The sequence below is a fragment of the Cricetulus griseus genome, chromosome 9 (genome assembly GCF_003668045.3).
Source record: "Cricetulus griseus strain 17A/GY chromosome 9, alternate assembly CriGri-PICRH-1.0, whole genome shotgun sequence".
In the NCBI taxonomy this organism is placed as follows: domain Eukaryota; kingdom Metazoa; phylum Chordata; class Mammalia; order Rodentia; family Cricetidae; genus Cricetulus; species Cricetulus griseus.
Genome location: NC_048602.1, coordinates 23,642,244 through 23,658,668, shown reverse-complemented (window position 1 = coordinate 23,658,668; position 16,425 = coordinate 23,642,244). Strand labels below are relative to the sequence as shown.

The window sequence follows — 16,425 nt, the reverse complement described above, 5'->3', positions numbered from 1 at the left end:
GGGCAGGAAGGGGGGGGTGGGGTGGGGGACGCGGCCTAGGCCGCTTCCGGTGGGCGAAGGGAGCCTGCTGCTGCGCCTGCGCCGCCCACAGGCTGCCGACATCCGGTTGGGACCCGCCCGCGGCTCCCGGCGCTCTCACGCTCGGTCCCGCCCCGGAGGCCCCGCCCACCCCGGGGCCCGCCACCCCGGAGGGCTTGACATAAATGACAGGTGGGTTGGGCTCCTTTGGCCAAGAAGTGAGTTCTGTGCTCCTCCGCCCGCCGAGCCCGCGATTGTAAGTCCGCCCCCCCCACCCCCGCCGCCCGGCCCCCCCAAAACCATCTGTGTGTGTGTGTGTGTGTGTGTCTCTCTCCCTCCCTCTCCTCTCTCTCTTTTTCTCTCTCTCCTTTCTCTCCTCTCTGTCTCTCTCTGTCTCTCTCTGTCTCTCTCCCCCTCTCTCTCTCCTCTCTCCCTCCCTCCCTCTCTCCCCCCTCCTCTCTCTCCTCTCTCTCTCTGTCTGGCTCTCTGCCTCTCTCTGTCTCTCTGTCCTCTCTCTGTGTGTGTCTCTCTCTCCCACTCTCTCTCTCTGTCTCTCGCTCTCCATGTCTCTCTCTCCTGTCTCTCCTCTCTCTCTCCTCTCTCTCTCCCTCTCTCTCTACTCTCTCTCTATCTCTCTCTCCTCTCTCTCTCTCCCTCTCTCTCTACTCTCTCTCTCTATCTGTCTCCCTCCCTCTCTCTCTCTCTCCTCTCTCTCCTCTCTCTCTCCCTCCCTCTCTCCCCCTCTCCTCTCTCTCCTCTCTCTCTGTCTGGCTCTCTGCCTCTCTCTGTCTCTCTGTCCTCTCTCTGCCTCTCCTCTCTCTCTCTCTGTCTCTCTGTGTGTGTGTGTGTGTCTCTCTCCCTCCCCCTCTCTCTGTCTCTCGCTCTCTCCCTCTCTCTCTCCTCTCTCTCCCTCCCTCTCTCGTCTGTCGCTCTCCATCTGTCTCCTCTCTCTCCCTCCCTCTCTCTCTCTCTCTCTCTGTCTCTCTCTCTGTCTGTCTCTCTCTCTCTCTGTCTCTCTCTCTCTCTCTCTCTCTCTCTCTCTCTCTCTCTCACACACACACACACACAAAGCTGTGCGCCGCCTCTTGCATTGAAGAGCGATCACCTTTTACTTTCTCCTTTTTGAGGCCTGCTCTCACACCGCGGCTCAGGGTGGCCTCGAACCCCTGTGTAGGCCGCCCTGGCCTCCGATTTGCAGCAACCCTGCTGTCGGAGCCCTGGGGAACTCTGGGATTATGGAGGTGGCTGTCTTAATAGTTTTTCTACGTTCGCAGCTCCGCCCTGCACATCGGAAGCGCTCCTTTAAGTCAGTTATTACCAGCCGTGGGCATCAACCAGCACGATGCTCACACCCCACACTTCCTGAATAGAGAGCTTGGGAGGGGGGGTTAGAGATCCGAGTTGAAACACTTTTGATGCACGCCTCTCTCTTTTTTTGGGGGGGCGTTCGAGACAGGGTTTCCCTGTGTAGCTTTGGAGCCTATCCTGGCACTCTCTGTGTAGACCAGGCTGGTCTCGAACTCACAGAGATCCTCCCGCCTCTGCCTCCCGAGTGCTGGGATTAAAGGCGTGCGCCACCACCGCCCGGCATGCCTTACTTTCTTCGTCAGCCTATATTAAAAGATCTTTAACAACAACAGTCTTGAACACTGCTTCATTTTTTTTTTAAATACTTCTTTCTAGCCGCACCCTTTAGCTTGCTTTCTGCCAGCCAAGCCTAAAGCTCTGTGACCCTCAGCCCAGTTTGCAGCCTCCTTTCCTAAGCCGCAACCTAGTTTTTACTGCCCACGTTTTCGTTTTGCACCTCATCTTAGTCCCCGTCCTCCCCTGGAGCTCACATGTGTCTGTCTAAATTCTAAATCTAAATGGTCAGTTCCGCTCGCCCTCCTCACCCCACGCTCTAGCTAGATGCTCACTCAACCCAGGGCCTTGTGCTTTCAGGCTGCGTTTCCACTGAGTTTAAACTTCAAGCCCCACACCCCCTGCCCGATTTAGTTAGTTTTGTTTTTTTTTTTCTCCTTCCAAGTAGCAAGTCCTCTGGAGGAGGAATTGGAGCAAGAAGCGTCCCGGTGTAGACTTGCTGGGGATTTCAGCTAGGATGGAGGGCCCGGAATCACATGTGCATAGCAGGTTAAATGTTGTTGTGTCTGCTGGGGATCGGGTTGGGCAAAGGCTTGATGCAAGCCGCTGGTTCTTTGGCACCACGCTAAGGAGCTGTGTGAGATGGGCTTCTGTGCAGACACACACACACACACACACACACACACACAGACACACACACACAGACACACACACAGACACACACACCACACCACACATACACACACACACAGACACACACACACACACTCACACACACAGACACACACACACACACTCACACACACAGACACACACACACACTCACACACACAGACACGCACACACACACAGACACACACACACACTCACACACACACACACACATAGAGACAGACAGACACACACACACACACACATAGAGACAGACACACACACACACTCACACACACACACACATACAGACACACACACACACTCACACACACAGACACACACACACACTCACAGACACACACACACAAACACACTCACAGACACACACACAGACACACTCACACACACAGACACACACACACACAGACACAGAGACACACGCACACACACACAGACACACACACTCAGACACACACACACAGACACACACACTCACAGACACACTCACACACACACACAGACACACACACTCACAGACACACTCACACACACACAGACACACACACTCACAGACACACTCACACACACACAGACACACACACTCACAGACACACTCACACACACACAGACACACACACTCAGACACACACAGACACACACGCGCGCACACACACACACACAGACACACACACATACTCACACACACACACAGAGAGACACACGCACACACACACACACACTCACACACACACGCACGCGCACACACACACTCACAGACACACACATACTCACACACACTCACATACTCACACAGACACACACGCACACACACACACACTCACACACAGACACACAGACACACGCACACACACACACACGCGCGCACACACACACACACGCGCACACACACACACACTCACACACAGACACACAGACACACGCACACACGCGCGCACACACACACACGCGCGCACACACACACGCACACACAGACACACACATACACACACACTCACAGACTCACACACAGAGACACACACACACACGCGCACACACGCACGCACACACAGAGCACAGCGGGGTCAGCAGCAGAGGACCACCGAGAGGGACAGGCACCACGACTGAGCACGCGCTGGAAGTCAGGAGGCAGGGATTTATTTCCGCAGCCCGTGCCTCCCAGAGCCCGTCAGTCCGCAGGAGGGTGCTGCACGGCATCAGGACCCAGAGGTCTAGGCCCCTGCTTCTGACCCCCTTCCGTGATGGAAACATCACCAGAAATGAGGGTGTCTTGGCCTCCTTGCCCACGCCCAGCCGCAGCCGAACTCCCCGCTGTAAACCCAGGCAGGGGAGAAGCCGGCCCCTTTCCCTCGGGGCTCTCCTCCTGCACCCTTTCTGCAACGGGGACACCCTCCTCGTCGTCGTCGTCGTCATCCCACAGCGGCTGGGGCCTCGGGTTTGGGGGGCACAGGCGCACGGGCATCCCCACCAGCTCCGGGTGTTTGCGTTTGTAATGCCGCCGCAGGGTGTTGGCTTCGGTGAAGCGCACCCTGCACGAGGGGCACTGGTAGGGGCGCTCGCCCGAGTGGATGCGGTGGTGGTGCGCGAGCTCGCCCGCCTCGCGGAAGCGGCGGGGGCACAGCACGCACCGGAAGGGCCGCAGGCCGGCATGGATGTTGCAGTGCCGCCGCAGGTGGCTGGACCGCTTGAAGGTCTTGCCGCAATCTTTGCACTCGTGCGGCTTGAGCTCCGAGTGCGAGATGCTGTGGCGTTCCAGGTCGGAGAGGTAGGGGAAGGCTCTCAGGCACACGGGGCAGAAGTGTGGAGCCCGCCTGGGGCCGGAGCCCTGGGGCCCATCTGCGGCCGAGCCCTCGGGGACCGTGTAAGGGACTCCCTGGTCATCGATCAGCAGGAGGTCGCTGCTGCCACCGCCGCCGCCGCCCGCTGCTGCTGCTGCTGCCAACGGGGCTTCCTGCACGGATCTGGGGGGTCGGCCCCGCTTTCGAGGGAGGGAGGACTTGAGAGTCCGATTGGAGGTGGTGGCTCCCCCTGGTGGCCGGCCTCGGCGGCCCCGGGGAACTGGAGGAAGCCGGGCCCGAGGTTTTTCTTCCTCCCCAGACAAAGTGGAAGAAGGCGGAGCTGGGTCTGGGCTGGGGTTGTCCATTGAGCAGTGGGGAGCTGCAGTCTGGGTGCTGGAGCCGGCTAAGAGGAGAGAGGGCGCGGCGTCAGTGTGGTGAGGGTCTAAGCCCCCCCGTGCACCCCAATAACTCAGCTAAGTCTCTTGAGACCCACATAGCAAGGCAATTCTGTATACAGGTTGATAAGGCAATTCTGTATACAGGTTGATAAGGCCATTCTGTACACAGGTTGTTAAGACATATTGAATGCTCTCCAACTTGTATCCTGTGACTCCCTAACCCTACCTTTGAATCTAAGCTTTCTTTCACAGCAGTTTGAACGAAAATCACACACACACACACACACACACACACACACACACACACACACACACACACACAGGCTCCTACGTTTGAATGTAACAGTTCCATTAGTGGACCTGTCTGGGAAGGATCAGGAGGTGTGTTTGGCGTTGCAGGATATTTTGTACACTGTGTGAAGATGTGTCGTTGTGATTGGTTTAATAGAAAGCTGAAAATCCAATAGCCAGGCAGGAGAGGTTAGGCGGGACTTAATGGGGCAAGAGAGAAACTCGGGGTTAGAATCGAGCCTGGCAGGAGACGCCCGCGGGACTCTGAAGAAGTCCGAGGAGAGGCAGTACCGAGGAGAGGCAGCCGGACCATGGGAGCAGAACGTAGATTAATAGAAACAGGTTAAGGTGTAAGAGCTAGTTGGGGGAAAGACAAAGCTAAGGCCAAGCATTCATAATTAATAATAAGTCTCTGGGTGGTTATTTGTGAGCTGGCAGCCCAGAGGAAAGTCCGACTACAACGTGGCCTTGATAGAAGAGGTATTTCACCAGGAGTGAGTTTTGAGGTTTCAAAATCCTACAACCAGGCCAGTCTGCCTCTACCTGAAACTTATGGATCAAATGTGAGCTCTTAGCTGTTTCAGAACCATGTCAGCCTGTTGGCCACCAAGCTCCTTACCAAGATAATCATGGACTCACCCTCTAAAACTGTAAGCAAGCCCCAGATTAAATGCGTCCTTTATAAACTTGCGGTGGTTACGGTTTTTTGTTTGTTTGTTTGTTTGTTTTTGTTTTTCAAGACAGGGTTTCTCTGTGGCTTTGGAGGCTGTCCTGGAACTAGCTCTTGTAGACCAGGCTGGTCTCAAACTCACAGAGATCCCCTGCCTCTGCCTCCCAAGTGCTGGGATTAAAGGCGGTGGTTACGGTTTTTCATCACAGCAATAGGTAACTACTATAGCCTTTAAGGTCAAACCGAGCTAAAAAAAAAAAAAAAAAGAAGGCCGGGCGTTGGTGACACATTAATCCCAGCACTCGGGAGGCAGAGGGAGGTGGAGGCCAGCCTGGTCTAGAGTGAGTTCCAGGATAGGCTCCAAAGCTACACAGAGAAACCCTGTCTTGAAAAACAAAGCAAAACAAAAATCCAGCTAAGAATGTGGGCCTTGAAACAACCCATCAAACCCTGGGCCACAAAGGCTTCAACCACCCCAACCCCCCCCCCCAAGAGATGAGGAGGAGGTCTGAGAAGGGACGGGTCCCAGGCAAAATTTGCTGATGTGTGAGGGACACATATCCAAGGTGCTAAGAGTCTGGGCTTTGAAGTCAGACAATCAGCATTCAAATGCTGAATCTGTCCCCTCCTTTCTGTGTGGCATTAGCCAAGATCCTTACTTCTCTGGGCTCATTTATGTCCTCTGCAAGATGGAAATGAGGGTTTGCTCTTTTCTTTCTTTCTTTCTTTCTTTCTTTCTTTCTTTCTTTCTTTCTTTCTTCCTTACTTTGAGCTCATTTATGTCCTCTGCAAGATGGAAATAAGGGTTTGCTTGCTCTTTCTTTCTTTTTCTTTTTCTTTTTCTTTTCTTTTTTTTCTTTCCTTGTTGTTGTTGTTGTTGTTAACCCAGCAGGGCGGCATGGGTAGCTAAACCTCACATCAACCCTTTGAGGAAACACATTTTCTGTTTTGCAAACAGGGAAACCAAGGCACAGGAAAGCCAAGAGAGTTCCTTAAGTTCTTTCTTCGAGTAAGTGACAACGATGCCAAATGGGTCTCACTGACCTCGGTGGCCCAGGAAATGAGAAAGACCTAGGAAGACTAGGGGTGTGTGTGTGTGTGTGTGTGTGTGTGTGTGTGTAGGGGGGAATCTTGAGGTCTCCTAGTCCTGGGTTGGGATCCCATTCTTCCAATAATTAGCACGTGACTGCAAGTGGCTTTGCCTCAGTCAGTTCCCTTCTCTGTAAAGTCAATATACCGAGGTGTGGGGAGAACAACCGGAGTAAGGAAGCTTCAAAAAAAAAAAAAAAAAAAAAAAACTGTCCCTAGGACACTGCCTGGAATACAGAAAGCACCCCAAAACCCAGGCCCCTCATTTCCCAGTGCCCAGATCAGCTTGGGACCTGTAGGAATGGAGTGTCCTTGGGGAGCAGAGGGCTACAGGTGCAGCTAACAGCCAATGCAGGGGGGGGGGGCGAGGGTGGAGGGGGAGCCTGCACCCCTCTTTAAACTGGTGGCCTGGTTTTCACTGTTTTCTTTGTGCGTGGTGCTGGTTATCCAACTCGGGGGTGGGAGGCTCACTCACACTCGGCCTGAGCTACAACCCCAAACCTCGCACCCCCTTTTAAGAGGCACACAGCGTGAGGTCCACGCGGGAGCAACTTTTTCCGGGATCGCACGAACCCCGCACCAGGCGGGCGGGGAGAAGCTGTTGGAGAAGCTGCTGCGTTTCTGGAACGCACCTGGCCGAGTGACAAGAGGGATCCCTCGACCCTCCCCCACCACCCACGACCCGGTGGGACGTCGGCCTGCCAGCCCCGAGTGGCCCAGCCCGGGAGCGGGGCGGGCCCTCCGGGGTGCGGTGGCCAATAAGGCGGCGCGGGGACATCGGCGGCGGCAGGGGCTGCCAGGAGGGGGGTCGTGCGCGCGCGCGCGCGCGAGCGAGCGAGCGAGCGTGCGAGCCCGGACGGCTCCGCGGGGCGCAGGTCGGTGGGCGAGCGCGCGCGTGCAAGAAAGCGAGCGAGCGGGCGAGCGCGCTCGCACAAGCAGGTGCCGGGGGCGCGCGCGCCCGGACCCCCCTTCCTTCCCCCTCCTCCTCCTCCTCCTCCTCCTCCTCCCTCCTCCTCCTCCTCCGCCCCCCTCCCGCACCCGGGGGCCCCCCGCCTCTGGGTACCTCATTTGCATGCTGCCCCGGCTCGCGTGTGTCTGCGCGCCCGCGCGTGCGCGCCGGGGGCGACGGGCCGAAGCGTGGGAAGGGGCGGGGGGGGGTGTGAAAAAAGAGGGGGCCTGCCCCTAGGCGGCGGCGGCGCGGGGCGGGGCGGGGCGGGCGGGGCGAGCCGGGCCCGCCCCCTTGCTCCCTCCGCCCCTCCCCGCGCTGGCGGGGAACAAAGGGGACGCCGCGCTGCTGCTGCTTGCTGCTGCTAGCGCGCCTGCGCGCCAGCCGTCCCCGGGGTGTGTCCCCTCCCCCCGTCCCCCCCCCCCCCGGTCCCAGCCACCTGCAAAAAAAAAAAAAAAAAAAGAAAAATGCACTCCAACCCGGTGACCCCATCCAAGACAGGTACCGGAGAGACGGACGCGAAGCGGGAAATGGCTGCTGGGTGCCCCTAACGAACATGGCGCCCGTGGCTTCAGAGCCCGGTGGAGTTACAAAGGCAGGGACACAAGGTGGTGCTTGTGCGGGTACTGAACGCGGGCGATCATCGGGGCTGGCCTCCCGCCGGATGCAGCTCGCACACCTACCCAGCGGGAGCCCCGGGCTAGGGAGGAGAAGGGATCGCACGCGCGCCCGTTTGTGCAAAACCCCCCTTTGCAGCGTCGCCGCCGCCGCCGTGCGCGCCCCTTAGGCCCCGCCCCCTCTCCGTCTTGCCCTCAACCAACATGGCGCCTGTCTGGCTTCCTTTAACCTCCGGGGCTGGGAAAGGGAAGGGAATGGAGAAGGGCCGGGTAGGGGCGGGAAAGGGGGAGCCAAGGGGGAGGGAGGGGGGGGCGGCTGGCTGGGGAGAAGGGAGCCGAGGCGGAAGTGGAGGGGCCCCTCGGGTGGAAGTGACGCTGACCCCCGCTGCCCAAAATGTCGGCGCCCAGAGGGAGGTGTAAGTAATTAAGGAGGAGAGCGGGCAGGATGCTCGCCCGGGGTCCTGCCCGGGTCCCCACGACCTCCGCCACGCAAGGGCGAGCGGGTCCCGCCGAGGCCCCGGGCCGCCCCGGGCGCCCGAGGCCGCCCCTTGTAGGGACAGCGACAGGGGTACAAAGGGCGAGCATTCCGGGCCTGCTTGGAAAGATCGGGCGAGCAGGGCGGGCGGGCGGGGGGGGGGGGGGGAGCCCGTTCTGCAGCACCGCACACAGCGGGTGCGGGAGGGGCGGGCCTTGACGGTTGGGGCGGGGCCGGGAGGAGGCGGGGCCCGCTGGGGCGGGGCCGGGAGGAGGAGGATTTTTGTGAGTGTGAAAAGGGGAGAGCCTGGTTGGAGACTAGGAGGAGGTTTGTGCAAAGGGTGGGGCCTGGCGGAGGGGCGTGGACCGCGGGCCTCGGGGGAAGAGGAGGCCTAAGTTGGAAAAAAACTGAAGCAACTTGTTCAGGTCGGTGGGAAAGTGGGGTTCAGGGAGAGAGGGCAGGCCCGGGGTATGGAGGCGGAGTCTGCCCAAGGTGTGGCCCAGAGATAGGTGGAGGGCGTGGCGAGGGGGGGCCCACCCGGGTGTGCGATTTTTTGGGGGGAGTTTTAGGTCTTTATCCTAAAGGTCAAAAGCGGGCTAAGGAAAAGCGACAAGAACAAAATTGACAGGGGAAATAGGATAGGGAATAAAATGATAGGGAAACAGGATAGAAAAGTGTGAGTTGCTTGGAGGGAAAGTTGAGCTGGGTCTCGGTGAAGAGCTGACTTAGGGAAGTCAGGTTTTACTTGGAAGCGTGGAATAAAGGAACAAAGAGGAGCTTAAATATCCAAACCGCCGGGCTGATTCTTTTGCTGTGCGCCCGCTTTCCTGCGCGGACCACGATGCTGCGATTTTTACCTAAGCTCAGAGGCTGAGTCACTCGCTGTATGAGGTGGGCCCCGGTGGGCCCCGTGTCGCGGGTTTTATCCGGAGCTGCTCGACTAGTGTGATCTCCCTAGAGGCACGAGACGAACGTGCTCAGCCCCGGATCCTTCTTGCACTCTTTCACTGGTCTTCGAAAAAGAGCTGGAAGCAAGAAGTCTGGTCTGAGCCGGGCGTTGGTGGCATTGCATGCCTTTAGTCCCAGCACTCGGGAGGCAGAGGCAGGAGGATCTCTGTGAGTTCGAGACCAGCCTGGTCTCCAGAGCGAGCGCCAGGATAGGCTCCAAAGCTACACAGAGAAACCCTGTCTCGAAAAACCAAAAAATAAAAAATTAAAAAAAAATGTCCTTGTCTGTCCAGGAATACCGAATGGAGGGGAGGGGCTCAGGAAGAGGCAGCCCAGACTTAAGCCAGAGTAGCAGGGCCTTCATTTGTAGTGGGCAGGGCTTGGAGAGGACTCAGAGACCGCCTTCAGATTAGGAGGAGGAGGGTTTGTAGACAGGGAGGAATTTAAAGGGCAGTGGCTGTGGCCTGGTGGTGGGCGTGTCAGCGTTGGGAGGGTCTCCTAGAGGACACGAGTTTCTGAGCCCAGAGAGCTAAGGGAAGGCACGGCCAGTGGGGAGGCGACTCTTAACCTGCTTCTGCGTCTCTTTTCTACTCCAGAGAAAGCCCCAAACCACCACTGGGCCTGCCGCCATGGATGAGTCCTCGCTGCCTGTGGTTCCGGCCCCTATTGTTGCCCCGGGGCCAGCGCCATCTGCCACCACTCCCCGGGTCCCCTTTCACTGCAGCGAATGTGGCAAGAGCTTCCGCTACCGATCGGACCTGCGGCGCCACTTTGCTCGGCACACGGCGCTCAAGCCCCACGCGTGCCCTCGCTGCGGCAAGGGCTTCAAGCACAGCTTCAACCTAGCCAACCACCTGCGCTCACACACCGGCGAGCGGCCCTACCGATGCTCCGCCTGCCCTAAGGGATTCCGAGACTCCACTGGCCTGCTGCACCACCAGGTGAGTCCTGGGAGCCACACAGGGCGGAGACCCTGGGGCTGCATTGCACTTGGGGAAAGGCACACCCCTTCCCTAGCTTCCTCCTTCTCAGAGAAAATTTCACTTTGCTTTCTACCAAAAACCAAAGCATGAGCTCCAGGGAAGGCCTGCAGAGTGAGTCTGCCCCGCGGAATTGTGTCTCCGCCTCTCCTGCTGAAGCCTCTGTGGCCTTGTGTTTACAATTCTCTTCCTTGCCGTCTTGAAAGTAGGTTTATCCATGTGCACCCAACTCCTTTGTTCTGACCAGGAGTCAGATAGAGGGTAAAGAAAGTAGTTCTCTAAGGGAGAAGTTGGGAAGCAAATTAAAAAAAAAAAAAAATTCAGGGCATGGAGATACATCCTTATAATCCCAGTGATTGGGAGGAGACAGGAGGGTCAGTGAAGATGGAGTTTTTCTGTCCCACCTGCTCCCACAGCCATTTCAGCCCCAAATAAACACACGGACACCATATTAATTATAAAACTGTTTGGCCAATGGCTTAGGCTCCTTATTGGCTAGCTCTGTCTTTATTATTAATACGTTTCTGTTAGTCTGTGTATTGCCACAAGGCTGTGATTTCCCCATAATCCACCATGTTACTCCATTGGCAGCATGACGTCCTTCTCCGCCTTCCTCTCCTTAGCCCCACCTAGCTTCTGCCTCTCCTGACCAATCAGTATTTTATTCATCAACCAATAAGAGAAACATATATACAGAAGGACATCCCCCATCAGATCAGGAGTTCAAGATTATCCTCAGCCACGCAGTGAGTTTGAGGCCAGTTTAGGCTATGTGAGATGCCGTCACGAACAACGTAACAAAGATTAGTGTGTAGGGGTAAGTCGGGAGAGCTGCGGGTTACTGTAGACAAGAGGGCACGGTAATGTCTAATTGAGGCCTGAAGTGTGGGGCGTCCACTTGGGGAAAGCATTGTAGATGAAAACAACATGCAAATGCAAAGGCCGCAAGGTGCGAAGGACCTTGGTGTGTTCACAGGTATCACAATAACTTTTCCTGGTGAGACACAAGCTAACACACCAGCAAAAGACCAACATATAGTTGCAGCAAAGTTCGATTTCTCAAATCAGAGTTTAATCGGGTTTACTCAGAGAGCACAGTTAAGGGTTTACAGCAGTGTGTGTGACCCTCACAAAGGCCCATGCCATCATGGATGATGGTCTGGTGAATGCTGCATAGTGGAGTCCCACGGTCAGTTATCTTCCACTTCCTGATATTCTAATACCTCCCAAGGTCCCTTGCAGCTGGGGAGAGTCACAGCTGGACTCCCATGCAGCTGGGGAGAGTCACAGCTGGACTCCCATGCAGCTGGGGAGAGTCACAGCTGGACTCCCATGCAGCTGGGGAGAGTCACAGCTGGACTCCCTTGCAGCTGGGGAGAGTCACAGCTGGACTCCCTTGCAGCTGGGGAGAGTCACAGCTGGACTCCCTTGCAGCTGGGGAGAGTCACAGCTGGACTCCCTTGCAGCTGGGGAGAGTCACAGCTGGACTCCCTTGCAGCTGGGGAGAGTCACAGCTGGACTCCCATGCAGCTGGGGAGAGTCACAGCTGGACTCCCATGCAGCTGGGGAGAGTCACAGCTGGGCTCCCAGGAGCTGCCTTGGCTTCCTGGCTCAGGTGATCTCCAAAATAGAAAACAAACAAATAAAAGCAACCGTTATCATAACACATACACTGTTGGGGACCTGCCTGGTTGGGACAGGGTTCAGGGCACTGTGAAGTAGTCCATTTTGCAAAGGGAAAAAACTGAGTGTTCACGGAGAAGAGGGAGATGGGTTCTGAACTCAGGCCTATGGATGCCTAGCGCCCTGGCCATAGCTATGCTCTGTGGGAATCAGTTCCTAGATGAGCCGGTTGAAAAGGGAACAGTGTGTATACAGAGGCCGCCAGTGTCAGGGGCTAGGTCAGCACTGAGAGAGTGCCAGCTGGCCTGTAGCAGGGCTGTGGCTGGGGAGTTGGGGTCCCCTTTTGTAGGTTCCTACTCTCTTAGAGAAAAGAATTTAAAAGCAGAGTTAGACAGTGAGAATCATCTTATTAGAACTGGAAAGAAAAACCATAGGAAAGGCCAGCTGTCAATCTTGGCAGCTTTGGAGTGGGCTGTGGGCTGGAGAGGCATTAAGAGCAGCAGAGAAAGACACTCCTTTTAAGTTAGTCCAGTAGAGAAGGCAGGCTCATCAGTGAAGGTCTGGTAGCAGCTACGTGGGAGGGGCCTCTTCAGACACAGTGAAGAAGTCCAGAGTGTGAGGATTTGGACTGTATCCAGAGAAGGGACAGAAAGTAGAAAGGGAGCCGGGCGGTGGTGGCGCAGGCCCTTAATCCCAGCTCTCTGGAGACAGAGGCAGGCAGATCTCCAAGTTCGAGGCCAGCCTGGTCTACAGGGCAAGTTCCAGGGCAGTCAGAGCTGTCACACAGAGAAACCCTGTCGTGTTTGTGTGTGTGTGTGTGTGGGGGGGGGAGACAGACGGCCAGAAAAGAACTGAGAAAATCACACAGCCCAGGGAGGGCTTATGAAGAGGGTGTCCATCACCTCTTGAAGGAGATAATATTCCTCCCATCTCCTTAGCTGTTTCTTGACCAGGTAACTGGCAGGCCCAGTTGGATTAACTCTGAGGGAGAAATATGAGACAGTAATATGTAGTGTTTGAGGCAAGATAGAACATAGTGTTCTCACCCAGGACCCAAAGTAGAATTTAGATTCAGCTTTTAGATTTTTGTATTTATTAGGTGTGGGGTGTTTGGCTGGTGTGTACGGCTCTGTGCTACCGTATTCGTTCCCGGTGCTCCAGTAGGTAAAGAGAGATCATTGGATCCCCTAGAACTGGAGCTGCAGACAGCTGCGAGCTGCCACGTGGGTGCTGGGAATTGAACCCAGGTCCTTGGCAGGAGCAACAATTGCTCTTAACTGCTAAACCAATCTTTTGAGCTCCCCTATTCTTTCCATAAAATATTTTTTATTTCATTACTTGTTGATGTTTGGTTGATTGCTTTGTGACAGGGTTTCACGATGTAAGCCTGACCGGCCTCCAGCTCACAAGCTTGGCCCGCCTCTGCCCCCTGCCTCCCAAGTGCTGGAATTGCAGGCTGGAGCCAACATGCCCCACTCTTAATTTTATACAGGGTAGGACGTGCCACATGTCACCTTACAAGAGCTGGTTCTCTCTCTCTCTCCACCAGATGGACCCCAGGGATCAAACTCGGGTCGCCAGGCTTAGATGCAAGTACCTTTACCCCGCCAAACCATGTTGCTAACCCAGATTCAATTCTTTTGGCGAGGAGGAGGCCGCTTTTCTGTCACGGGCCCCGCTGAAGCCCAACTTACCTCTTCATAATGGTGTTTTAACTTTTCACGAGGGGCACTTGTGAAGCTTCCCTTGTTACTCAGTGGCCTCCACGCCTGCTGACACCTGTCTGGTCACCTAGCAGGAGGAGAGCAGGTGAAAGCTAGATCATGGTGGAGGCTGAGAGCTTGGGTCAGGTGTCCCGGGATGCTGAGCCCTGCCTCTGTGCTCTTGCTCCCAGGTCGTCCACACTGGTGAGAAGCCCTACTGCTGTTTGGTGTGCGAGCTCCGCTTCTCCTCTCGCTCCAGCCTGGGCCGCCACCTCAAGCGGCAGCACCGGGGAGTCCTCCCGTCTCCCCTGCAGCCAAGCCCCGGCCTGCCTGCCCTGAACCCCCCCTGCTCAGTGTGCTGCAACGTGGGCCCCTGCTCGGTGTGTGGAGGTGGCGGGGCCGGCGGTGGAGATGGCCTGGAGGGAGCGGGAGCCACCAGCTGGGGACTGGCGGAGGCGGCGGCCGCGGCGGCGGCCTCGCTGCCCCCGTTTGCGTGCGGCGCCTGTGCCCGGCGCTTTGACCACGGCCGGGAGCTGGCTGCCCACTGGGCCGCGCACACCGACGTGAAGCCCTTCAAGTGCCCACGCTGCGAGCGCGACTTCAACGCGCCCGCGCTGCTGGAACGCCACAAGCTGACGCACGACCTGCAGGGGGGCAGTGCGCCCCCGACGCAGGTCTGGGCCTCCTCCTCCTCCTCCTCTTCCTCCTCCTCCTCTGGCGGCAGCGGGGGTCCGGAGGTGGCGGGAGAGGGCGATGGTGACACAGCGGAGGCGGGGGACGCCCCGCCAACCTGGGACGCCGGGCTGCTCCTGAGCCCCACCGGGGCGAGCATTGGGGCAAGCATGCCCAAGCTGGAGGCCCTGCTCCCCGAGGAGGGCGAGGGTGCGGGGAGCGGCCAGGCTGCAGCCGGGGCGGCCGAGGCGACCTCGGAAGACACGCTGTACCAGTGCGACTGCGGGACCTTCTTCGCCTCTGCGCCCGCCCTGGCCAGCCACCTGGAGGCGCACTCGGGCCCGGCCACCTTCGGCTGCGGGCACTGCGGGGCGCTGTATGCAGCGCTGGCCGCCCTGGAGGAGCATCGGCGCGCCAGCCACGGGGAGGGCAGCGGGGAGGCGGCCCCTGACGGCGAGGGCGAGCCGGCGCTCGGAGGCCCGGGGCCCGGCTCCTCCAGCCGCGGCAAGAAAATCTTCGGCTGTTCCGAGTGCGAGAAGCTGTTTCGCTCGCCTCGCGACCTGGAACGGCACGTGCTGGTCCACACAGGGGAGAAGCCCTTCCCGTGCCTGGAGTGTGGCAAGTTCTTCCGCCACGAGTGCTACCTCAAGCGCCACCGGCTGCTGCATGGCACGGAGCGGCCCTTCCCGTGCCACATCTGCGGCAAGGGCTTCATCACGCTCAGCAATCTCTCCAGGCACCTGAAGCTGCACAGGGGCATGGACTGAGGAGCCAGGCCACCCCCCAGGCCCCCCAGAGCCAGAGCAGAAGAGGAGGGCCCTTGCCTGGACAAATGGTGCCACCCAGAACCCACACAGGACCACGGCGAAGCATCTTTCAGCAAAGGGGTCCAAGGACATAATTGTTGGGGACTGAAATCTACAGAGACTCTCTCGACCTTCAGACCCCTGGAATGCAGGCAGGCTCAGATCAACTGGGGACCTAGGGATGAAAAAAACGGGTCTCCACTAACACCTCTCAGCAGATAACATGTGGGCACCCCCACGGTCCTAACACCCACTTCCTGAGAGCCATCATTCCCAACGACCTCCATCTGGGGGACGGGGGAGGGGGGGCAACATCTTGGAATCTTCAGGAGCCCCTCCAGATGGCCACTGGTAGCCCCAGAGAATGATTATAGCCAGATCTGCCTTTCCCCCATTTTACTTCCTATGCCGAAAGAGGACCAGGGTAGCGGTCCTCACCTCCAGTTAACCTACTCTCAGATTAGGTCTCCCTTCGTGCAGAGTGGTCCGACCCTACCTGTCGATCCCCGTCCTGAACACTAGATTAGGCTAGCCCAAAGCCTCCATCCCTGCCCTATAGGTTGGGCTGAGCCGGATGCACATACTCCTGAGCACTTGGAACAGGCCGGTGCAGGTCGTGGCCTGCTCCGCTCTCCTTAGAGTAATAGGGCAGACGTTTCCCTACGCCGTAGAGCGCAGTCCTCCGTCCACGGTTGTCCCAGCCCTGTGACCTGGTGGAGGTGGTAGGCTGGGGTTTCCCTCCCCGTCAGCTGTAGTACCTGTCGGTCTTTCCATTGCTACTGCCTTGTCTCTGTGTTCCAACCCCAAGAGGAAAGGGGGACTTGGCTAGGGGTCTCTTCCCCCATGAGCCTCAACCTCACCCCCTGGTCTCCCCAATATCTCTGGGACTCCAATAAACCTCATTCTGTCAATCACTACTGTCTTGTTTGCTTGTCTTGGGTTTCAGGGTGGTGGGGACTCTCTCCCTTTTATGTTCCCCAGGACCTAGAAAGCCGGCCCAACAGTTAAAAATGCATACCGCCGGGGGACCAGAGTCCAGTCCCTAGCACCATCAGCTTGCTCATAACCAACCACCTGTAACCAAGCTCCAGAGGATCCAGTATCCTCTTGGGGCCTCCGTGAGCATTGCACAAACCCACGGACATATACAAATCATTT

General features: G+C 57.4%; 2 protein-coding genes across 6 annotated transcripts; one reads left to right on the top strand and one right to left on the bottom strand.

Annotated features, from left to right (window-relative positions):
• Positions 1-210: 210 nt before the first annotated feature.
• Positions 211-16,181, top strand: LOC113837244 (flt3-interacting zinc finger protein 1). 4 transcript variants are annotated; one of them, XM_035449389.1, is made up of 3 exons: positions 211-274; positions 10,080-10,424; positions 13,981-16,181. In XM_035449389.1, the coding sequence occupies exons 2-3, from the start codon at positions 10,113-10,115 to the stop codon at positions 15,226-15,228; spliced, it is 1,560 nt and encodes a 519-aa protein (XP_035305280.1). In that variant the 5' UTR covers positions 211-274; positions 10,080-10,112; the 3' UTR covers positions 15,229-16,181. The 4 variants fall into 4 exon arrangements, with proteins under 4 accessions (XP_035305280.1, XP_027286465.1, XP_027286463.1 ...); XM_027430664.2 differs by lacking the exon at positions 211-274 and adding an exon at positions 7,267-7,372; XM_027430662.2 differs by lacking the exon at positions 211-274 and adding an exon at positions 8,380-8,476.
• Positions 3,392-7,698, bottom strand: Znf524 (zinc finger protein 524). 2 transcript variants are annotated; one of them, XM_027430665.2, is made up of 2 exons: positions 7,561-7,698; positions 3,392-4,452 (listed from the first exon to the last, which is right to left on the bottom strand). In XM_027430665.2, exon 2 carries the CDS (start codon positions 4,412-4,414, stop codon positions 3,440-3,442), a length of 975 nt encoding a protein of 324 aa, XP_027286466.1. In that variant the 5' UTR covers positions 4,415-4,452; positions 7,561-7,698; the 3' UTR covers positions 3,392-3,439. The 2 variants fall into 2 exon arrangements, with proteins under 2 accessions (XP_027286466.1, XP_035305281.1); XM_035449390.1 differs by lacking the exon at positions 7,561-7,698 and adding an exon at positions 6,068-6,187.
• Positions 16,182-16,425: the final 244 nt, after the last annotated feature.